This window comes from Oncorhynchus clarkii, unplaced genomic scaffold (assembly GCF_045791955.1).
Source record: "Oncorhynchus clarkii lewisi isolate Uvic-CL-2024 unplaced genomic scaffold, UVic_Ocla_1.0 unplaced_contig_4443_pilon_pilon, whole genome shotgun sequence".
In the NCBI taxonomy this organism is placed as follows: Eukaryota; Metazoa; Chordata; class Actinopteri; order Salmoniformes; family Salmonidae; genus Oncorhynchus; species Oncorhynchus clarkii.
The window spans coordinates 1-24,139 of record NW_027258343.1 but is presented as its reverse complement, the minus strand read 5'-3'; the positions used below and the strand labels follow the sequence as shown (position 1 = coordinate 24,139).

The 24,139-nt window shown below is 44.5% G+C and overlaps 1 protein-coding gene across 1 annotated transcript; it reads left to right on the top strand.

Moving 5' to 3' along the window:
- Nucleotides 1–64: 64 nt before the first annotated feature.
- Nucleotides 65–24,124, top strand: LOC139396717 (neurofibromin-like). The gene is made up of 27 exons (XM_071143677.1): nt 65–799; nt 9,458–9,601; nt 9,795–9,878; nt 11,052–11,242; nt 12,799–12,905; nt 13,007–13,074; nt 15,158–15,233; nt 15,431–15,588; nt 15,668–15,841; nt 16,206–16,334; nt 16,445–16,519; nt 16,654–16,785; nt 16,932–17,069; nt 18,796–18,909; nt 19,066–19,145; nt 19,298–19,421; nt 19,673–19,919; nt 20,029–20,102; nt 20,201–20,284; nt 20,391–20,783; nt 21,026–21,165; nt 21,252–21,374; nt 21,756–21,956; nt 22,442–22,623; nt 22,852–23,063; nt 23,288–23,449; nt 23,561–24,124. The coding sequence occupies exons 1-27, from the start codon at nt 740–742 to the stop codon at nt 23,675–23,677; spliced, it is 3,789 nt and encodes a 1,262-aa protein (XP_070999778.1). The 5' UTR covers nt 65–739; the 3' UTR covers nt 23,678–24,124.
- Nucleotides 24,125–24,139: the final 15 nt, after the last annotated feature.

Sequence of the window (24,139 nt, the reverse complement as noted above, 5' to 3'; positions counted from 1 at the left end):
TTTCTGTGGATCGCCCATGTTTACATTTTACTGAATGCCAGTCTGACCTTTGACCTGTAGATGGCAATAAAGGTCTACTTTTGCTGCAGATCCACTTCTAAAGCTCAAACCTCTCTGGACAAGTAGCCAAAACATTTGTCCCTAGTGAGAGAGAGTATGTGTGTGTGGCAAGAAAAGGGAATATTGCACTACACTTTTATGATACAGATACATTTTGCATTCGGTAGCATAGCACAGCTGTAGTTTTTTCAAATGCCAAATGTACATGTAGCATGCTTCTGCCTACAGATGCTTTTCTGAGTGACTTGTGTTGTGAGAGAACCAGAATTCAAACAAACTCCTGGATTACATTTTATAATATTGTCAGCTCTTTTTAGTAACATATGGTAGCATACATGTTTCACACGGTGGCAAGTCAAGCTAGTTAGTTACATGTAACAACATTACATTATATGGTCAATGTTTGTGTGTATCCTCTTAGCTTTTACCTTCGACATCAACAAGCGAGGCACGGGTATCTTTGCTCTGCAATCTCCTATCCCCATCGGTTTCACTGGGAAGACTTCCGGTGGTGTGTCATGGCGGCATGGTAAAGCTTGCTCAAAGGGAACAATAACCAAGCCGTACTGTCATCTTCAGACGCCGGGTTTGGGACTTATTTCAGGCCTAACATCGCCACGAACGTCCACATTCGTCTTGGAATTGCAAGCAGTCATTCGCGGTTTCCATCCGCACGGCCATGGCGGCACATAAACCAGTGGAATGGGTTCAGGCCGTGATAAACAGATTCGACGAGCAGGTAATATTATAGTGTTAGTTATATGAGTTCGAAGTGGGAGTAGTTAGCTAGTTGCAACAGCAAGCAGTGAATCTTTTGTTGAGGGCTTGTACAGGTAGATAGCTAATTGTATTCATGTCACTGTGAAGTGCATGCTAGACTGCTTTCTAGCTAGGTAGCTATTGATAGTAACTACGTTAGGACAAATATTTTTATATCTGTGTTTGGATGATGTGTACCAAAAGTGCAAGTTACTTTTAGTTACCTAGCTAGTAAGCTACCCATGTAGCTAGCTAGCCAACTAAACATGCATTTTAATGTTGCATATATTTTGGGTGTTGGTGTAGCTAACTCGGAGTATTTGCACACTACGTCTAATATTGGCTAATTCTTCCTAGACAATTGGGGAAAAGATGTCTCTATTGTACCAGCTAGGAAGTCCTATAACTTAGCTACCATGCTAACTGTAAACAAATGAGAGGTGTGACTCCAACATGCACTGATTAAAATGCAAGGTCTGTCACATGTGGGGGGGAAATGAAGAACATACTGGTTGCATGCTGTCAGCCAACATTCATGTTGCTGTCTGAGGAATCTGGATTTTCAACCTGACCATGTTTCTGCTCTGAGGTAACGTTAAACGCTCAATAATAAGATCAAAAACAACATGGATCCGTACAAATTGACAGACATCCGTTTTTTGTTAAATATCTACTTACATAATTACCACATCCTTAAATTATGATATACGTAGTGTGAGTTTGTCTCAATCCAATATTTGAGCGTGTTTAGGTGTTTGTGGTCACCACAGCAGCAGTCTACAAGGCTCGCCCAACTACAAGGTTCTGGCAGTTAAGTTTTTGTTATTACCCAGAGTTGGATGAATTCGTGGATACAATTTTTTAGATCTCTGCATACAGTGTGAATGAAGTTAAGAGGTAATGATGATAGCCAATGCTGACTAGCATTTGGACAATGACTGAAGGCTACAGGTACACCGAATCACATTTTATTGGTCACATACACATGTGTGTAGATGTTAATGCGAGTGTAGTGAAATGCTTCTTGTTCTGACAGTGCAGTAATATCTAACAAGTAATCTAACAATTCCCCAACAACTACCTAATGCACACACACCTAAAGGGGTGAATGAGAATTTGTACATATAAGTATATGGATGAGCGATGGCCGTGCGGCATAGGCAAGGTGCAGTAGATGGTATAAAATACAGTATGTACATGGACATGAGCAATGCAAGATATGTAAACATCATTAAAGTAACATTATTTTAAGTAACTAGTGATCCATTTATTAAAGTGTCCAGTAATTGCGTCTCAGTGTAGGCAGCAGCCTCTCTGAGTTAGTGATGGCTATTTAACAGTCTGATGGCCTTGAGATAGAAGCTGTTTTTCTATCTCTCTGTCCCAGCTTTAAATCACCTGTACTGACCTCACCTTCTGGATGGTAGCGGTGTGAACAGGCAGTGGCATATACTACTGTACAGTACTGCTACAGTATCCCTTTAAGGGTGCCAAAGATTCCACTAATGAACTTGAGGTTGAATGTGTGAAACATTGGGTCAGGTAGTCTAGCCAGTCCATCAATAGTTTTTACACAGTCTGTTGCCCCTAACTATATCTCATCAGAAGTCATTATCAGTCAACATCAGTCAACATTATCAAATTGTAAGATCAACGTTTTAAAATGCTCCAGCTGACTTGATGGAGAGTTTGTTGTTGCTTGAGAGCTGGTATGTCTGTAAATCAGCTCTGGGTCTCAATTTTATCCAAACTAAGCTTTGTCTGTTTTGGTTGTCAAAGACCACCTCCAAAGGGACTGAAACAAATGGTACTTGCTGCAGTGCAAGCAGTGCTGCCAGAAACTCGTCACCTTCTTTAAACTCCTTTGTGTGAAAGCTGTTCTACAAATAAACTTGAAAAGGGTTTGCGGTGGTTTGTATTTAACCTAAACATGCTTAAGTGCCATGGCACACTGTGCAACTGCCCTCAACTCCAGTACAGACTTTTGAAATGGAATATCAGCACTTTTTGTGCAGTTTGGGTAGGATCTGGGCCTCGGGTTTCAGAGGCTACGGAGGGATTCTGTAGCACAGAGTGGTGATTGTACTCAGATGGTGATTGTACTCAGGTTTAGCAGCTCTGCTCGGATTATTACAGTTTGATGAAAGTGTAATAAGGGATTAAATCCTCGTGTTGTTAAGACCATTTAGAAGCCTCTAAGTCATAGGATTGCATGTGTTGGCTTTATCAGGGTGGATTTCATAGTCAGAATCATATTTTCTGTGTGAACCTTGCTTATTTTGCCCAAAAACCTACCCAATGTCCAGAAACAATGAAAGTGTCTAAAGTCTAAATCACAGTTGTATGCAACTTCAGAATCCTGCATTACAACCGAAAAAATGTATGTCAAAAAGCTACCACAGAGAGGAAGAGAGAGGTTGGTGGATGCCAATGTGATGTACGAGATTAATGAGAAATAATCATCTCAACCTAGTAGTATTGGTCATCACAGCATCAGCCCAGAAAGATATGAAGTAGGGATTGGACTGTGGGCTGAAGTTCAGACGCCTGACTATTCTCCTACCCCCTATCTTGGGACTTTCATTCCCAGGCCAAAGTTTCTCCCTGAGGGGCCCCAGTGGTAGACAGGATCCAGCTAGTAAGCAGTCCTAGGCCATGAGGCTCTTCCTTAGAATGGATGCATGTCTGAACCTAACTGTTTCCTCAACCATGATTAGGCCTACAACAGTGTAGTCTCCACTTACCATGCTCCCAAGCCTTGTTCATCACTGGGCTGTTGGGGTAGTCTGGAAGTGGAAATCGAGACTAACAACATCCTGGCTATGTTGCCCCACGACTCTGCCGGGGCCTGAAGGAGAGCCAGAGCCACAACAAGGAGGAGTGCTCCATTCAGAAAAGCTCACTTCTCAACTGTGCTGCTGCTTATGGCTCATTAACATTCCAAGCTTGATGTGCTCTGCATACAAGATCCCAGATGTGTTTGTTTTTGTCCCGTGTAAATATTCATTTATTTTTTTGTATACATTGAAATAATTTAATCTCTTTTTTTCCCATTTTCAAATTAAATATACCTTCCTGCAACCTGCCTCACTCAATGTGGTACGGATCTGCTATTTTTCTTAGACCTTATAACTAGAGGTCGACCGATTAATCGGAATGGCCGATTTTCAAGTTTTCATAACAATCGTAAATCGGTATTTTTGGGCGCCGATTTGATTTTTAATAAAAAAATGTATACCTTTATTTAACTAGGCAAGTCAGTTAAGAACACATTCTTATTTTCAATGACGGCGTAGGAACGGTTGGTTAATTGCCTTGTTCAGGGGCAGAACGACAGATTTTTCACCTTGTCAGCACGGAGATCCAATCTTGCAAACTTACGGTTAACTAGTCCTACGCTCTAACCACCTGCCTCTCATTGCACTCCACTCCACAACTGCCTGTTACGCGAATGCAGTAGAAGCCAAGGTAAGTCGCTAGCTAGCATTAAACTTATCTTATAAAAAAAAATCAATCATAATCACTAGTTAACTACACATGGTTGATGATATTACTAGTTTATCTAGCAGCGTGTCCTGCGTTGCATATAATCGATGCAACGCTGGGGGATGATTTAACAAAAGCGCATTTGCGAAAAAAGCACAATCGTTGACGACTGTGCCTAACCATAAACACGATGCCTTTCTTAAAATCAATACTCAGAAGTATCTATTTTTAAACCTGCATATTTAGCTAAAAGAAATCCAGGTTAGCAGGCAATATTAACCAGGTGAAATTGTGTCACTTCTCTTGTGTTCATTGCACGCAGAGTCAGGGTATATGCAACAGTTTGGGCAGCCTGGCTCATTGCGAACTCATTTGCCAGAATTGTACGTAATTATGACATAACATTGAAGGTTGTGCAATGTAACAAGAATATTTAGACGTATGGATGCCACCCGTTAGATAAAATACGGAACCTTTTCCGTATTTCACTGAAAGAATAAACGTCTTGTTTTCGAGATGATAGTTTCCGGAATCGACCATATTAATGACCTAAGGCTCGTATTTCTGTGTGTTATTATGTTATAATTAAGTCTATGATTTGATAGAGCAGTCTGACTGAGCAATGGTAGGTAGCAGCAGGTTCATAAGCATTCATTCAAACAGCACTTTCGTGCGTTTTGCCAGCAGCTCTTCGCAAGCACAGCGCTGTTTATGACTTCAAGCCTATCAGCCTAATGGCTGGTGTAACCGATGTGAAATGGCTAGCTAGTTAGCGGGGTGCGCGCTAATAGTGTTTCAAACGTCACTCGCTCTGAGACTTGGAGTAGTTATTCCCCTTGCTCTGCAAGGGCCGCGGCTTTTGTGGAGCGATGAGTAACGCTGCTTTGAGTGTGGCTGTTGTCGATGTGTTCCTGGTTCTAGCCCAGGTAGGGGCGAGGAGAGGAATAGAAGCTATACTGTTACACTGGCAATACTATAGTGCCTATAAAAACATCAAATAGTCAAAGGTATATGAAATACAAATGGTATAGAGAGAAATAGTCCAATAAATACTATATTAACTTCAACCTAAAACCTCTTACCTTGGAATATTGAAGACTCATGTTAAAAGGAACCACCAGCTTTCATATGTTCTCATGTTCTGAGCAAGGAACTTAAACGTTAGCTTTTTTTACATGCCACATATTGCACTTTTACTTCTCCAACACTTTGTTTTTGCATTATTTAAACCAAATTGAACATGTTTCATTATTTATTTGAGGCTTGGATTTTTTTTAATTTTTAAAAAAAATTTTTTTTTATTGATGTATTATATTAAGTTAATATAAGTGTTCATTCAGTATTGTTGTAATTGTCATTATTACAAATAAATAAATAAAAATTGTCTGATTTAATCGGTATCGGCGTTGAAAAATCATAATTGGTCGACCTCTACTTATAACTGGAACCTCCATCAGAGCTAGTTAGCTACTAGCTATTTAGTCATTGTTAGCCACTGCTAGCGGTCTTTACCTATAGCTCAGACACCAGCCACTTTAGCCCGTATAATACCTGCCAGTTTGCACAGCGCGATATCAGCCCTGAGCATATTGGACTGCTTTTTTTCCCTCCACGATATCACCGGAATCCTGCCGCAAGCTCTGGACCATTACACTGGATCATTGCAGCTAGCTAGCTGCTACCGAGTAACTATTGTCCAGAATCATGCACCAGTTAGCCTCGAGCTAGGCCCATCTCCCGGCTAGTAAACGAAGTACACCAACTACAATACCTCTCTTGCCAATTGGCCTGGACCCTTTGTCGACACGGAGCCCCGCCGATCCATCACGACTTGTCCCGTCAGTAGAGGTAGTCATCTTAAATAAGCATGCCCCTTTCAAATTTAGAACTAATGACAGATGTAGCCCTTAGTTCACTCCAGACTTGACTGCCCTTGACCAGCACAAAAACATCCTGTGGCGTCCTGCACTAGCATCGGATAGTCCGCGCGATATGCAACTTTTCAGGGAAATCAGGAACCAAAATACTCACTTAGTTAGTTAGGCTAGTTCCAAAAGGTTTTGGGACACTGTAAAGGCCATGGAGAATAAGAGCACCTCCTCCCAGCTGCCCACTGCACTGAGGCTAGGAAACACTGTCACCACTGATAAATTCACAATAATCCACGATAATCGAGAATTTCAATAAGCATTTCTCTACGGCTGGCCATACTTTCCACCTGGCTACCCTAGCCAACAGCTCTGCACCCCCCGCAGGAACTGGGCCAAACCCCCCGCTTCTCCGTCACCCAAATCCAGACAGCTGATGTTCTGAAAGAGCTGCAAAATCTGGATCCCTACAAATCAGCTGGGCTGGACAATCTGGACCCTCTAATCCAAATAGTATCCGCCGCCAACCTCAACCTCAAACTTCAACCTCTTTCTGAGATTCCTCAAGATTGGAAAGTGACTGCTGTCATCCCCCTCTTCAAAGGGGAAGACACTCTAGACCCAAACTGTTATAGACCTATATCCATCCTGCCATGCCTTTCTAAAGTCTTCGAAAGCCAAGTGAACAAACGGATCACCGACCATTTCGAATCCCACCGTACCTTCTCCGCTATGCAATCCGGTTTCTGAGCTGGTCGAGAGCGTGGCTGAGGTGAACCCAACGTCCTAAACAGTATCATAACCGCCATCAATAAGAGACAATACTGTGCAGCCGTCTTCATCGACCTGGCCAAGGATTTAGAATCTGTCAATCACCGTATTCTTATCGGCAGATTCAATAGCCTTGGCTTCTCAAATGACCGCCTTGCCTGTTTCGCCAACTACTTCTCAGAGTTCAGTGTGTCAAATCGGAGGGCCCGTTGTCCGGAACTCTTGCAGTCTCTATGGGGGTGCCACAGGGTTACATTTTCGGGCCAAGTTTTTTTCTATGTCAATGATGTCACTCTTGCTGTGGGTGATTCTTTGATCCACCTTTATGCAGACGACACCATTCTGTATACATCTGGCCTTTCTTTGGACACTGTTAACAAACCTCCAAACGAGCTTCAACGCCATACAACACTCCTTCCGTGGCCTCCAACTGGTCTTAAATGCTAGTAAAACTAAATGTATGCTCATCAACCGATCGCTGCCTGCACCCGCCCGCCCGACGAGCATCACTACTCTGGACAGTTCTGACTTAAAATATGTGGACAACTATAAATACCTAGGTGTCTGGACAGACTGTAAACTCTCCTTCCAGACTCACATTAAGCATCTCCAATCCAAAATTAAATCTAGAATCGGCTTCCTATTTCGCAACAAAGCCTCCTTCACTCATACTGCCTAACATACCGTTGTAAAGCTGACTATCCTACCGATCCTTGACTTTGGTGATGTCATTTACAAAATAGCCTCCAACACTCTACTCAGCAAACTGGATGTAGTCTATCACAGTGCCATCCGTTTTGTCACCAAAACCCCATATACTACCCACCACTGCGACCTGTATGCTCTCATTGGTTGGTCCTCGTTACGTATTCGTTGCCAAACCCACTGGCTCCAGGTCATTTATAAGTCTTTGCTAGGTAAAGCCCTGCCTTATCTCAGCTCACTGCTCACGATAGCAACACCCACCCGTAGCATGCGCTCCGGCAGGTATATTTCACTGGTCATCCCCAAAGCCAACACCTCATTTGGCCGCCTTCCTTCCAGTTCTCTGCTGCCAATGACTGGAACGAATTGCAAAAATCACTGAAGCTGGAATCTTATATCTCCCTCTCTAACTTTAAGCGAAAACTTGAAATCGGCCCTAATTAATCGGCTATTCCGATTAATCGGTCGACCTCTAGTTCAGAGGAGACTGCATGAATCAGGCCTTCATGGTCGAATTGCTGCAAAGAAACCACGACTAAATGATACCAATAAGAAGAGACTTGCTTGGGCCAAGAAACACAAGATCTTTGTTTACAACTGCCGGGGCTTTGTGAGACGCAGAGTAGGTGAACGGATGATCTTGGCATGTGTGGTTCCCACCATGAAGCATGGAGGAGGTGTGATGGTGTGGGGGTGCTTTGCTGGTGACACTGTCATTGATTTTATCTAGAATTCAAAGCACACTTAACCAGCATGGCTACCACAGCATTCTGCAGCGACAAGCCATCCCATCTGGTTTGTGCTTAGTGGAACTGTCTTTTGTTGTTCAATAGGACAATGACCCAACACACCTCCAGGCTGTGTAAGGGCAATTTGACCAGAAGGAGAGTGATGGAGTGCTGCATCAGATGACCTTGCCTCCACAATCACCTGACCTCAACCCAATTGAGATGGTTTGGGATGAGTTGGACTGCAGAGTGAAGGAAAAGCAGCCAACAAGTGCTCAGCATATGTGGGAACTCCTTCAAGACTGTTGGAAAATAATTCCAGGTGAAGCTTGTTTTAGAGAATGCCAAGAGTGTGCGACGCTGTCATCAAGGCAAGTGTGGCTACTTTGAAGAATCTCAAATATAAAACATTTTGAGTTGTTAAAAACTTTTTTGTTTTACTACATGATTCCATGTATGTTATTTCATAGTTTTGATGTCTTCAATATTATTCTACAATGTAGAAAATATTAAAAATAAAGAAAAACCCTTGAATGAGTAGGTGTGTCCAAACTTTTGTTTTATACCCCCTTTTCCTCACCAATTTCGTGATATCCAATTGGAAGTTACAGTCTTGTCCCATCGCTGTAATTCCCGTACAGACTCGAGAGGCGAAGGTCGAGAGCCATGCATCCTCCGAAACACGACCCTGTCAAGCTGCACTGCTTCTTGACACACTGCTCACTTAACCAGGAAGCCAGCCACACAAATGTGACGGAGAAAACACAGTTCAACTGGTGACCGAAGTCGGCGTGCATGCACCCGGCCCGCCACCAGGAGTCGCTGGATAGCGATGGGACAAGGACATCCCGTCCTGCCAAACCCTGCCCTGACCCGGACAACCTCGGGTCTGTAGTGACGCCTCAAGCACTGCGGTGCAGTGCCTTAGACTGCTGTGCCACTGGGGAGGCCGGCTTTGTGTAATTCTATTAGACTTGTTCAAACCTGCTGCATACATTGTCCACTGTATAATACCTTCACCCGTGGCTAGATTCCCCTGTGACTTTAGGATGACACATGCTTTTTTCTCTTTCTCCTTAGCTTCCTGTTAAAACGGGACATCAGAACAACCACACCAAAGTCAGCACAGAGCACAACAAGGAATGTCTCATCAACATCTCTAAGTACAAGTTCTCCCACGTCATCAGTGGCCTCACGAACATACTGAAAAATGTGAACAACATGGTAAGTGGCGTTTTTTAAGCTATGGGGATCACCACGTTGCATGTCATCAATTCTACCTCCTGGAAGGCGTGTATTGAGTCAACTCAGTCAACTCAAGTTTAGGATGCATGCTAAGGGCTGGAAGTGGTGTTTGCCAAATTACTGTGTCCTCTGTGTCTGTAACCTGTCCTGTACCCTCCCCTCCTCTCTCCAGCGGATATTCGGGGAAGCTGCTGAGAAGAACCTCTACCTCTCCCAGCTGATTATCCTGGACACACTGGAGAAGTGCCTGGCATCGGTGAGGAAAACCTTTACAGTCTGCATCTACTGTATACCTTATTACGTCACCATTTAGTTGGTCTGCTAACCAACCCCCTACACTTGCTTCTGTGTGTTTGTTGTGTATAAACATTACCCCATTTTTGTTTTTCCCTAGCCTGTCCCATATTAGTCCTATGGCCTCCCCCAACTCAAACAGTTTTCTGTTGACTGAATTTAATTGAACATTGCCAGTCAAGAGACTTGGCCTCAAAATATTGCACCAATATTCTAAAACGCTTTAAGTATCCCAACACAACGGCAGTATTACATTGGTTCAATGGATCATGGATGCCCCTGTTCTCTCTCTCTGCTTTTTCCAGACACATAGACCTACACTTAAACCCCTTTCTTCACTCGTGCGTTCTCTTCACTTCTGAAATAGGTGCCTCAGTTCTGCAACCCTGCAGCAGAAGATTCCATTTCCAGGTCTTTCCTCGACTTGAGTTAGTGCTTTCACAGCCTCCAATGGGATCGCTGAGAGTTTCCTGTATAGGTTTTTCATTAGGGCATGTCGTCAGATGGAAGCCAGCTGCTCCCCTCATGGACGCTATGGAATTCTCGTTAGAATTTGAGTTTTTATGTTACAAATGTTTAAGTATAGTAGTAGCCTTATTTTGTGTTAAGACTATTTCCTACATATGGGTGAGCTACAGGTTTGGAATGCAGTTATATGCAGTCTGTCCTGGTATGAGGCTGCCAGTTTGACTCGTGTAGTTTTGGGAATTAGCCAACATGAGCACTGGTGAATCCCAGGTAGGGACATGCTGTGTTTGTGCCACTGAGCAAGGCACTTAACCCACATAAGTGTATTTCATGTCCAGCTGTATAAATCCAAAATATGTGAGAAGTTGCCACTGATAACCTGAAAAGCACTCATTGTTTTCTCAGAGAACCTGGAGACGCCAGCTTACACACACCCTATCCTCTCATGTCTTCTCTCTCTTTGTCTCTGTATTCCTCTTGTGTGTATGTACTGACATGTACGTGGAACTGATAGATGCACACACACACTACATGTTACTGTTTTTAAATGTATGTAAATTGTAAAGTCTTTTGTCTGTAAATGATTTTTCGTTATGTGTTGGACCCCAGTAAGACTAGCTGACATCGGCTAACGGGGATCCTAATAAATCAAATAAAATCCTCCCAGCAATCAAAGGACTGCCTGCGTCTGGACGAGACCATGCTGGTGAAGCAGCTGCTGCCAGAGATCTGTCACTTCATCCACACGTACCGCGAGGGCCACCAGCACGCTGCTGAGCTCCGTGCCTCCGCCTCAGGGGTCCTCTTCTCCCTCAGCTGCAACAACTTCAACGCTGTTTTCAGCCGCATCTCCACCAGGTAACCCTGATCCTGAGGAACTGCAGACTGTGTTGGCTAATTAATTCACTGTCACTATCACTGTGTTGATGAGCAGTTGATCAGATGTGTTAGTACAGGGCTGGAATAATAGCCTGCCCACCTTGTTGTTCTTCCAAGGTCAATGGCAACTGACCTACATTATCTTTTGTGGAAAAATGCATTTGTGTCTTTAAAAACTTCCACCAGACCTGATTTTCCCAAAAGTGTAATATTACAAATATTTCAAATGAAGTTATGTCTTCAGAAGTAATGATGAGGTGACTGTTTGGACACCCTTTCTACTTATGCCATATGCCTTGTTTGCATACCTCAGCACTTCAGTTAAACAGCCAGCCATGGACAATGTCACTGTGAATGAACTGTTAACCCAGTCATGACGGAAATCCCTCCCTCCCCACCCAGGATGTTCAGGATGGTGCAACGTTACAGAATGTTCAGATGAACAATAAAACAGGGAATCCTGTTACCTCTATTAGGTTAATTGTCCCCCACAATGAAATCGGGAAGGGGACTGTGGATCTGCCTCTGTCCGTTAGTGTGTTTGTCACACGTGATATCTCAGACAGTGCTGGCCCGATTTTTACTGAACTTGGATTAATAACGCGTCTTGCCATAGAGATACAACATTTACAAAATGACACTGATTGGCTAAAGGGGGTGCTATAGTATTCAACTGAAATTCCAAATTATGAACAAGCATATCTCCTGCCCCGTTTGAGCTACAGTCATGTCATTTTTTTTTATATGCATGCATTTCCTCATTAGAAATGCATTTCCCATAACAACCAATATCATTTCAGGAACTTGCAAACTAAATGTCTTTCCACATGTTTTGAATTGGCACTTGTTGCATCCATATGCCGCACATCGCGCCATTGTAAATTGGAGACGGGACTTGATAGGTCTCCATCCGTTAGTACATTCGTACAGTTGTACATTCATCACACGTGATGTCTCAGACAGCACTGGCCTGATTTTTTAAGAAACTTGTATCATTCACCCATCTTCCCATAGAGATCTATGTGGATTGTCTCATAGGGGGTGCTATAGTAATCAACTGAAATTCCAAACTTTGAACAAGCATATCTCCAGTCCCGTTTGAACTATTGTCATGAAATCTGGTTCATATATGCAGCCCCTCATGAGCAACTAGGTTCCCATAACAACCTATATAATTTTGGTACTTACAAATTACATTTCTTTCCACACAACATACTTTGTAATAATTGTCTCTAATTGACACAAGGAGCAATACATCATCCATGGGGGACATGTTTACTGTAGACTGGCAGCATTCAGAAAGTTTCACGTCATTGATACACTCATGTCAGTTTCCTGTCTTGAAGGATGAGGGGATGGTGTCAAAAAGGCAACCTCTACAAGGCTGTCCTCTTTTCCCTCTTTTCCACCCCCTCTTCTTTCCCTCCTTTCTCCTGAGAAACTGGTAGAATTATATCTCTGCATGTCATGTTTGACTGGACGAACTTGTTCCATGGCAGTGTCTGAGAGTCCTTATCCATTGTGTTCTCCCTCAGGTTGCAGGAGCTGACAGTCTGCTCAGAAGACACTGTGGATGTGCACGATATAGAGCTTGTGCAGTACATCAACGTGGACTGCTCCAAACTTAAAAGACTGCTCCAAGGTAGTTAGCTACACACTCACTCAATCCCTTGTATGTCATACTCTTTTTTTTTTAAATAGTTTTTTGCTAATACTCTATTACTTTTTACTACATCCTCTCAGAAACGGTATTAAAATTCAAAGCCCTGAAGAAACCTGCCCAACTTGCCGTCATTAACAGTTTGGAAAAGGTTTGTGCACCAATATATCTATATTCAGTGCTGCTGTTTTGTGTTTGTGAAGTTGGTGTGTTATTATATACTACATGGCCAAAGGTATGTGGACACCCCTTCAAATGAGTGGTTTTGGCTATTTCAGCCACACCAGTTGCTGACCGGTGAGCTGTGAAGTGATGGGCCACAAGCTCACAGAATGGGACCACTGAGTGCTGAAGTGCGTAGTGTACTTGCCTGTTTTTGGTTGCAATACTCACTACCGAGTTCCAAACTGCCTCTGGAAGCAACGTCAGCACAAAAACTGATGTCGGGAGATTCATGAAATGGGTTTCATTGGCCGAGCAGACGCACACAAGCCTAAGATCACCATGCACAATGGCAAGCGTCGGCTGAAGTGGTGTAAAGCTCATCACCATTGGACTCTGGAGCAGTGGAAACGTGTTCTCTGGAGTGATGAATCACGGTTCACCATCTGGCAGTCCGACTGACAAATCTGCATGTGGATGCCAGGAAAATGCTACCTGCCCCAATGCGTAGTGTCAAGTGTACAGTTTGGTGGAGGAGGAACAATGGTCTGTGGCTGTTTTTCATGGTTCAGGCTAGGCCCCTTAGTTCCAGTGAAGGGAAATCTAAACTCTACAGCTTACAATGACATTCTAGGCGATTCTGTGCTTACAACTTTGTGGCAACAGTTTGGAGAAGGCCCTTTCCTGTTTCAGCATGACAATGCCCCCATGCACAAAGCAAGGTCCATACAGAAATGGTTTGTTGAGACCGGTGTGGTAGATCTTGACTGGCCTGCACAGAGCCCTGACCTCAACCCCATCGAACACCTTTGGGATGAATTGGAACGCCGACTGCGCGTCAGGCCTAATCGCACAACATCAGTGCCCAACCTCACTAATGCTCTTGCAGCTGAATGGAATCAAGTTTCCGCAGCAGTGTTTGAACATCTAGTGGAAAGCCTTCCCAGTAGAGTGGAGGCTGTTATAGTAGCGAAGGGGGACCAACTCCTTATTAATGCCCATGATTTTAGAATGATATGTTTGACTAGCAGGTGTCCACATACCATTGAACATGTAGTGTATTATTCATGGTATTCACTACTGCCACCTCTTGGCTGCTGGTGAAAGGTTTAAAATACAATTTTCCACTTTGAGGACATCACAGGATGCAGGTTTCCATTGATGCAGGTTTCCATTGATGCAGGTTTCCATTGATGCAGGTTTCCATTGATGCAGGTTTCCATTGATGCAGGTTTCCATTGATGCAGGTTTCCATTGATGCAGGTTTCCATTGATGCAGGTTTCCATTGATGCAGGTTTCCATTGATGCAGGTTTATTGGAAAAAACATTGAAATGTGTAATGAAATGGCAGCTATAGGAAAAATGCTCTAAAGATTGACACCATTTTTTAAACTTTCTTTATTGCTACAAATGATAGAAGCAATGGTTTTCAAATAAATGTTGATTGCCGAATAGTGTTGACGGTACGCAGAGCACTATGCAAGTTTTACTATGTTTTACTATCCCATTATTTCAGATCAACTGCAGTGCAAGGTTCAACATGACAATAAATTGGCAAATAGGAATTATTAGACTATGGCAGATTAGTAAATTCTTGCGCTCTATCCATGCTGGCCTTTGTGGGCTACCTGAGACATGGGACAGATGGCTGGGAGGGAATCCAGGCTGTCGCCAAATTATTCATGTGCAATTTGCCTAAATGGATAATGGAAACACTTCAACTCCTTCATGTTTATTCAACACTAGGTTTTTGTGAAAACGTCTTCTGTTTGTTGGTGTGACGTCATTACGTCCAGCTGTTTTTATCGACACAAGACAGTTGGATGGAAATAGCAGGCAATTGATCCGTAGCAGGCAATTGATCTGTGGCTTCGGAAAGTATTCAGACCCCTGGACTTTTTCCACATTTTGTTACATTCCAGCCTTATTCTACATTTTTTTTTGCAAATTAAAATTATTTTCTATTCAAACGTTCTAAATGTCGCCAATAAATCACTGGAAAAGTTCATGGAAACATAGCTACTGTCCCATTCTAGAGAGGACAGTGCTAAATATTTGTGTTCCTCCCCAGGCCTTTTGGAACTGGGTAGAGAACTACCCTGATGAGTTTACCATGCTCTACCAGAGACCACAGACAGACATGGCAGGTCAGTATTCTCAAGTGCCTTGTATTGGACTGAAACACAATGCAGATGCTATCATTACATGCGCTTTTCATTTTACATTTTTATTTTAATGTGAAATCTTCAGTCTCAAAGGGACTGTAGGGAACAGATCAGGACGATAAATAAGAAGTATGATGAGTTAAGGGCTATCTCACTCGTCTGTCTGGCACGCCCTTTAGATGCTGCGGAGAGGCTGTTTGACCTGGTGGACAGCTTTGCTGAGAGTGCCAAGAGGAAGGCAGCGGTGTGGCCTCTACAGATCATCCTCCTCATCCTCTGTCCCGAGATCACACACATCATCTCTCGAGAGGTGGTGGAGGAGAGCAAGGCCAACAAGGTGAGATGAGTGCGCACACACACATACTGGGATTAAATAGGTCGTGTGGCTGATAGAGAAAGCAACTATCTCGTTACAGAAGCTGTTCCTGGAGAGCTTGAGGAAGGCTCTAGCAGGCCAGGGGGGCAGCAAGCAACTAACAGAGAGTGCAGCCATCGCCTGTGTCAAACTGTGCAAGGCCTCCACCTACATCAACCGGGAGGACCACTCGGGCATCTTCCTCCTGGTGCAGTCCATCGTGGTGGACCTCAAGGTCAGATAAACGAAACACTCTGTCGCCCTCTGGGGGCTAGGGAACACTACAGCAGTGGTGTCTGGGTTTTATGTTCGTCATTCCAGTCGTGGAGTAAAATTGACAATGTCCTTTCTATATAGAACATTTCTATCTACAACGTCCTGAACGGTAAACAATGATTGATATGCCTATGGCTACCCCTTAGACTTTTATAGTGCCACTTTTGTGCTAGTGCTACCGCTATGGAGCTATGACCATTTTGCTAATACCTATCCAATCCTTTCAGACCTTCACAAAGCCCCTTGCGTAAGGGTTAATTGGGAAATTGGTTAATTTGGAATATTGCAGACGGTCACATACAGACACTTATCTATCCCATCAGGCCCTGCTCTTCAACCCCACCAAGCCCTTCTCTCGCGGGGCAGGCAGCCAGAACGCAGACGTGGACCTCATGATCGACTGCTTCGTCTCCTGTTTCCGTATCAACCCTCACAACAATCAGCACTTTAAGGTCAGTCAGTCAGTTCCGCATTGGCAGAAAATGTGCAGACCATGTCTGAATGATACCTCGGTGTCAAAGCGGCTTTTTTGACGAAACATTAATAAAGACAATCTCCTCAGGTCTGTTTGGCCTCCGCCTCCCCCTCTACCTTTCACTTTGTCCTGGTCAACTCCCTGCACAGAATCATCACCAATGTAAGTTTGTACCGTCTCCACTACTACTTCCTACCAAGTTCAGTCGAAGTACATTTGATAGGACAGTGCTGATCTCATTGGCCTTTCCCACAGCAGTGCAATATTAATGATCTTCTATCCTCTTCATCCTTTAGTCTGATCTGGACTGGTGGCCTAAGATTGATGCAGTGTACTGCTACTCTGGAGAGCTGCGACTAATGTTCTCAGACACTCTGAGCCGAGTGATGCAAGGCCTTCACACACATGCCCCACTACGCATGACGCCGGTGAGAAAGGGACTACACACACGCGCACATTCACACTCACTTTCACACCAATCGTTTGAAACACCTTTTGTTTTCCTGTGTAAGCGAACCTCTTAGGAAAAGTATGTATTAGCTACACCTAAATGTACAACTTCTCTCTCTGACAGACTCTGTCATTTAAAGAGAAAATGACCACCAGCCTTAAGTTCAAAGAGAAAACCACAGACCTGGATACACGCAGCTACAAGTGCCTCCTCCTCGCTCTGGTCAAACTCATCCACGCTGACCCCAAACTCATGCTGCACGTAAGTCTGACACCAACCACCACATACAGTTGAAGTCGGAGCTTTACATACACTTAGGTTGGAGTCATTAAAATTAGTTTTTCAACCACTCCACAATTTTCTTGTTAACCAACTATAGTTTTGGCAAGTCAGTTAGGACATCTACTTTGTGCATGACACAAGTCATTTTCCAACAATTGTTTACAGACAGATTATTTCACTTATAATTCACTGTATCACAATTCCAGTGGGTCAGAAGTTTACATACACTAAGTTGACAGTGCCTTTAAAGAGCTTGGAAAATTCCAGAAAATTATATCATGGCTTTAGAAGCTTCTGATAGGCTAATTGATATCATTTGAGTCAATTGGAGGTGTACCTGTGGATGGAGCCTGCGACTATGGAACCCTGACCTGTTCACCGGACGTGCTACCTGTCCCAGACCTGCTGTTTTCAACTCTATAGAGACAGCAAGAGCGGTAGAGATACTCTCAATGACCGTGCTTCTACACCTGCATTGCTTGCTGTTTGGGGTTTTAGGCGGGGTTTCGGTACAGCACTTTGAGATATCAGCTGATGTACGAAGGGCTATAGAAATAGATTTGATTTGAATGATCGGCTATGAAAAGCCAACTGACATTTACTCCTGAGGTGCTGACCTGTTGCACCCTCGACAACTACTGTGATTATTATTATTTGACCATGCTGGTCATTTATGAACATTTGAACATCTTGGCCATGTTCTGTTATAATCTCCACCCGGCACAGCCAGAAGAGGACTGGCCACCAATCATAGCCTGGTTCCTCTCTAGGTTTCTTCCTAAGTTTTGGCCTTTCTAGGGAGTTTTTCCTAGCCACTGTGCTTCTACACCTGCATTGCTTGCTGTTTGGGGTTTTAGGCTGGGTTTCTGTACAGCACTTTGAGATGTCAGCTGATGTAAGAAGGGCTATAGAAATACATTTGAATTGATATTTCAAGGCCTACCTTCAAACTCAGTGCCTCTTTGCTTGACATCATGGGAAAATCAAAAGAAATCAGCCAAGACCTCAGAAAATAAATTGTAGACCTCCACAAGTCTGGTACATCCTTGGGAGAAATTTCCAAATGCCTGAAGGTACCACGTTCATCTGTACAAACAGTACAAACACCATGGGACCACGCCGCCGTCATAGCGCTCAGGAAGGAGACGCGTTCTGTCTCCTAGAGATGAACGTACTTTGGTGCGAAAACTGAAAATCAATCCCAGAACAACAGCAAAGGACCTTGTGAAGATGCTGGAGAAAACCGATGCAAAAGTATCTATATCTACAGTAAAATGAGTCCCATATTGACAGAACATGAAAGACCACTCAGTAAGGAAGAAGCCACTGCTCCAAAACCGCCATAAAAAAGCCAGATTACGGTTTGCACACGGAGACAAAGATCGTACTTTTTGGAGAAATGTCCTATGGTCTGATGAAACAAAAATAGAACTGTTTGGCCATAATGACCGAATAAAGTGGTGATCCTAACTGACCTAAAACTTTTTACTAGGATTAAATGTCAGGAATTGTGAAAAACTGAGTTTAAATGTACTTGGCTAAGGTGTATGTAAACTTCCGACTTCAACTGTATATACTGAGACAATGTCCTTTGGTTCTGTTTGAATAGTTAATCACCCTCCCTTCCACTTATGTGTGTGGTTCGATTTCCTCTCCGCCCTTGCGTTCACCCATACATGCATGTTTGACATTGTGTGTGTTGTAGAACCCAGGGAAGCAGGCTCAGGAGACCCAGAGCAGCACAGCAGAGCTGATCGCAGGCCTGGTGCAGCTGGTGCCCTTGGTCAATACAGCCCAGCTTTCCCAGGAGGCCATGGAGGTCAGTTCACACTCCTTCTCTCCCTTACTCTCACTCCATCTACTCTGCTTCTTTATTCTTTCTCATTCTGTCCACTTCAGTTCTATTCCCTAGCATTGAATTATCAACTTCAAGTAAGGCATATTTCTCCCTATCTGTCTCTCTCTCCCTGCCCAGGCTCTGCTGGTGCTGCACCTGCCTGAGACCATTGAGCTGTGGAACCCTCAGGCCCCCATTGAAACCTTCTGGGACATCAGGTACAAGGACATGGTTTAGTTCTGGGGGCTTTTCAGTCCAGAGATAATCCATGTAGACAGACACACTGGTCATGGATTCAGTAGTAGTCCCAGTCTTTAGGGGTGTGTGTTGAGATTCCATTGGGCTCTAACACTGGCCTATCCCATTGCAGCTCCCTGGTTCTCTTCCTGATCTGCAAGAAGCTGATTGGTCACCAGATGGTGAACAGTACAGAGGTGTTGAAGTGGCTGAGGGAGATCCTTATCTGCAGAAACAAGTTCCTCCTAAAGAACAAGGTGAGGTCAGGGACTCTAACCTCACATCAGAATAACCATTGAGGGCTAGTTTCCCAGACGCAGATTAAGCCTAGTTCTGAACTAAAAAGCACTTTCAATAGAGAATTTCCATTCAAAATAATGTTTAAGTCTAGGACTAGCTTAGGTCTGGAAAACCGTCCGGAGTGTTTTGCAGTTATACAAGTCAAATACACGTGTTGGACATGTCTAAATGTGTGTTGGACGTGTCTAACTCCTCTCTGCTCGCCCAGGAGTGTGCCACGCAGGGCAGTGGAATCCCCATCTGCAGACAGGCCCAGACCAAACTGGAGGTGTGTCTATACATGTTTCTGTGGAGCCCTGACAACGAGGCCGTGCTGGTGGCCATGTCCTGCTTCAGACACCTGTGTGAGGAGGCTGACATCCGCTGTTCCGCTGACGAGGTGCTCGTCCAGAACATCCTGCCCAACTACGCCACCTTCACAGAGTTCGCCTCCGTCAGCAACATAATGGCCACCGGTCAGTAAAAACACTATGTTTTGAACACCACTATAACATGCTCTGAGAGTCACTAAAAAGGCCAACGGTTTCAGACAGTGACTCCGCTACTTGTTTCTCTGTTTGGTAGGACGTTCCACCCTGCAGAAGAGAGTGATGGCCTTGTTGAGAAGGATAGAGCACCCCACTGCAGGAAACACTGAGGTGTGAAACAATAAAGAAGCATAAAATACAGTTGATCCTTACTTACATCCTTCCAGTATTAGTGACTTGTCCCTTCTTGTTTCCATGTCTCACCCCAGGCATGGGAGGACACGCATGCAAAATGGGAGCAGGACACCAAACAGATTCTGAACTTTCCCAAAAACAAGGTGGAGGATGGTCAGGTAAGAGCACTTACATTTTAGGATTTGGGTGTGTTTCACTGTTAATTAGAAATAATAATATAGAGACCATTGCTCCAAACTCTACCCCATTTGTCTCCCCCTGCAGGAGTGGATCAACATGACAGGCTTCCTGTGTGCTCTGGGTGGGGTGTGTCTGTCCCAGCACAGCAAGCCCTGTGGCCCCACCACCTACAGCCCCCCCATGGGCCCCATGAGCGAACGCAAGTACTCTATGGTCTCTGTGGGCGTCTGTGAGGTCTCCAACGCTGCAGCTGGAGCCTCAGCCACCTGCTCCTCCTCTTCCTCCACTGAAACCCCCCTGGGCAGGTTCCTGGACCGCCTGCTGGTCCTGCTGGTATGTGGTCATGAGAGGGTGGGTCTACACGTCCGCACCAACGTCAAGGAGCTGCTGGGGCTGGAGCTCAGCCCGGTCCTGTACCACATGCTCTTCAACAAGCTAAGGAACAGCATCGGACGCTTCTTCGACACACAGGGGCCGGTGAGTGGATGGGCTGTGGAGGAGGATGGGGCACGTTAACCAATTATTTGAATTGTATTAGTGTAGAATGTCATTCTAGGGAGTTTTACAGGGGGATGGTGACTTTTTTGCTGATTGCAGCACAGAGCCCTGCCTGCGCTGATGTTGTTGAATTTCATTAGTTCATTATAAAGCTGAGTTGTTGACATTAGCAGGAAAGTAGTTTAAACTGATTTCATTAATTTGTCTCTGTGCCCTTGCAGGTCCCCATCAATGACACTAACACACAGTTTGTGGAGCAGACCATTGCCATCATGAAGAACCTACTGGATAACCATGCTGAGGGCAGCTCAGAGCACCTTGGGCAGGCCAGCATAGAGACCATGATGCTCAACCTGGTCAGGTGAGAGACAAACACTCACAGCTTATGAAATACCTAATCAGTTGTCACTCTTCAGGACCTTATTCGGTCTGATCTCACCCCCCCAGGTACGTGCGTGTCTTAGGCAACACGTTGCATGCCATCCAGATGAAAACCAAGCTGTGCCAGCTGGTGGAGGTGATGATGGAGAGACGAGACGACCTGTCCTTCTGCCAGGAGATGAAGTTCAGGTGAGCGACAGAGACGGCACTCCCTCCTGGACAGACCTAAACTCTAGCTTAACGCTAGTCAAACTAGCTAAACGCTACTTAAAGCTTCAGTCAGCAGTTCAAACAATTAAAAAAAGTTGGATTGGTCTGGAGAAATATTACCACTCCCAAATTCACAGACAGAGCTATAGAATGACCATACCTGATATAAAATTATAGTTTTAACAATGCGTTGAGGCTATGTAGTGTTTTGTTTACATTTACTTAGTTTATAAACGTTGGAGTAAAAGAAGTGTATATTTTGAGTTCTGATGGGATACGACAGCTCATGAGACATTTATAAGTTATATTCTTCAAGAATCAATCATTTTTGTTAATTCAACCCCTCACCACATCTGCCAGGAACAAGATGGTGGAGTACCTGACAGACTGGGTGATGGGCACCTCCAACCAGGCTGCTGATGACGATATCAAGTGTCTGACCAGAGACCTGGACCAGGCCAGTATGGAGGCGGTGGTGTCTCTGTTAGCTGGCCTGCCTCTTCAGCCAGAGGAGGGAGACGGGGTGGAGCTGATGGAGGCCAAGTCCCAGCTCTTCCTCAAGTAACTACAACATGCTTTACTCATATACCTTTTTTTTTAAATTTTTTTTTCTTTTTTTACCTTTATTTAACTAGTCAGTTAAGAACAAATTCTTATTTTCAATGACGGCCTAGGAACAGTGGGTTAACTGCCTGTTCAGGGGCGGAACGACAGATTTGTACCTTGTCAGCTCGGGGATTCTAACTTGCAACCTTCGAACTTGCAACCTACTAGTCCAACTCTCTAACCACTAGGCTACCCTGCCGCCCCATATACACTCCTATACCTTTTAGTCATGTAGCTGACGTGCTTATCCAGAGAGACTTAGTTATCTGTTGCTGCTCTTCAGCTTTCTGTTTACTGTGCATGCTGTAACATTTCCACACGCAAAATAAACTGTGTTTTCTGTATAGAAGTAAAGGAATACATTAACTTAAATGTGCACATGATTTTAATTCAAACTGCCTGTTAAGTGTTCTGAACCCTGCTTTACCCCCTGTACCCAGGTACTTTACCCTGTTCATGAACCTGCTGAATGACTGCAGTGAGGTGGAGGATGATGGCCAGCCGGTGGTTGGGAGGAAGAGGGGCATGTCTCGACGCCTGGCCTCCCTCAGACACTGTACTGTCCTGGCCATGTCCAACCTCCTCAACGCCAACGTGGACAGCGGACTCATGCACTCTATCGGTGATCTACTGTAGCAGTAGTATTTCTCCACCTTTTTATAGTGCCAGGAAAGCTATAATGTTAGTCCTTCCATCTACCAAGGACCATAGCTTCCAAAATGAACAATCAAACCTCAAATATAATGTCCCTGTATCCTTTGCCACCCTTAATCTTTCTCTTGTGCCCCCTCTGTTGCTCTGTCTCTCTATCCGTCTCTCTCTCCTCCCCCCACCATCCACCCTTCTCCAGGTTTGGGCTACCATAAGGACCTGCAGACACGGGCCACCTTCATGGAGGTTCTGACTAAGATCCTCCAGCAGGGGACAGAGTTTGACACACTGGCAGAGACGGTGCTGGCAGACCGCTTTGAAAGGCTGGTGGAGCTGGTCACCATGATGGGAGACCAGGGAGAGCTGCCCATCGCCATGGCACTGGCCAATGTGGTGCCAGGATCCCAATGGGTATGTACGAAACACAGCCTTTTGGGTGACTAACCTTCACAATGATGAGCACTACAATAACAAACCTGATTTATTAGTAGAATCAGACATGTTAGTGCAAGGCTGGAGCAAACGCCTGCATGTCCTGTAGCTCTCCAGGAAAAGGGTTTGCCACCCCTGTGCAAGTATGAGAATTTGAGGCAGTAGTTGTTGAAACATAGTGTGTCCTCCTGTGTCTTCTTCAGGACGAGCTGGCCCGTGTGTTGGTGACACTGTTTGACTCTCGCCACCTGCTGTATCAGCTGCTGTGGAATATGTTCTCCAAGGAGGTAGAGCTGGCTGACTCCATGCAGACTCTCTTCAGAGGCAACAGTCTGGCCAGTAAAATCATGACCTTCTGTTTCAAGGTAAAACCACATTTCTCTCCCATACAGACCATTTTAAATGGTATAACCTGAAGCACTCGCACCAAGCCTGGAATTTTAAAGGCATTTTAATGTTGAAATTCTTTGTGTTAGGTTTACGGGGCGGCGTACCTACAGAAGCTCCTGGAGCCTCTACTTAAAGGGGTCGTCACCACCCCAGAGTGGCACAACATCAGCTTTGAGGTGGACGCAACCAGGTCGGAACATTAACCGGAAGCATTCCACCAGTTAGACTGTGGTAGCCTGGTGTGGTGGTAAAGGATAGCATGTCGATTTGAGCAATTTTGGGGGGTAACCTTTTTAAATGGAAGTTTCTTAGGCAATCCTGACTTTTTTTAAAGTATTTTTTTGAATTGAATATCTGAAACATACAATATACTTGCAATGAAGCCGCTCAACAACTACATCATACCAGACATCCAACAGACTCCCATTCAGAGCGACACACAGAAGCCTCCATGGTCAAATCCCTGCTCAAGGGCACGTTGACAGATCTCCCACCAGGCTAAAAAACGTGAAGCCCAACCCCCCAAGGTTCCCCAATAGCTGTCCCTCAACCATTCGATACCCCTCCCACAGACCCCCCCCCAAGAAAAACAAAAATACAATTAATTCCATTCCCCACCCCCAAGAAACCCCCAAAGCACCAACAACCAAGAGAATGAACTAAAG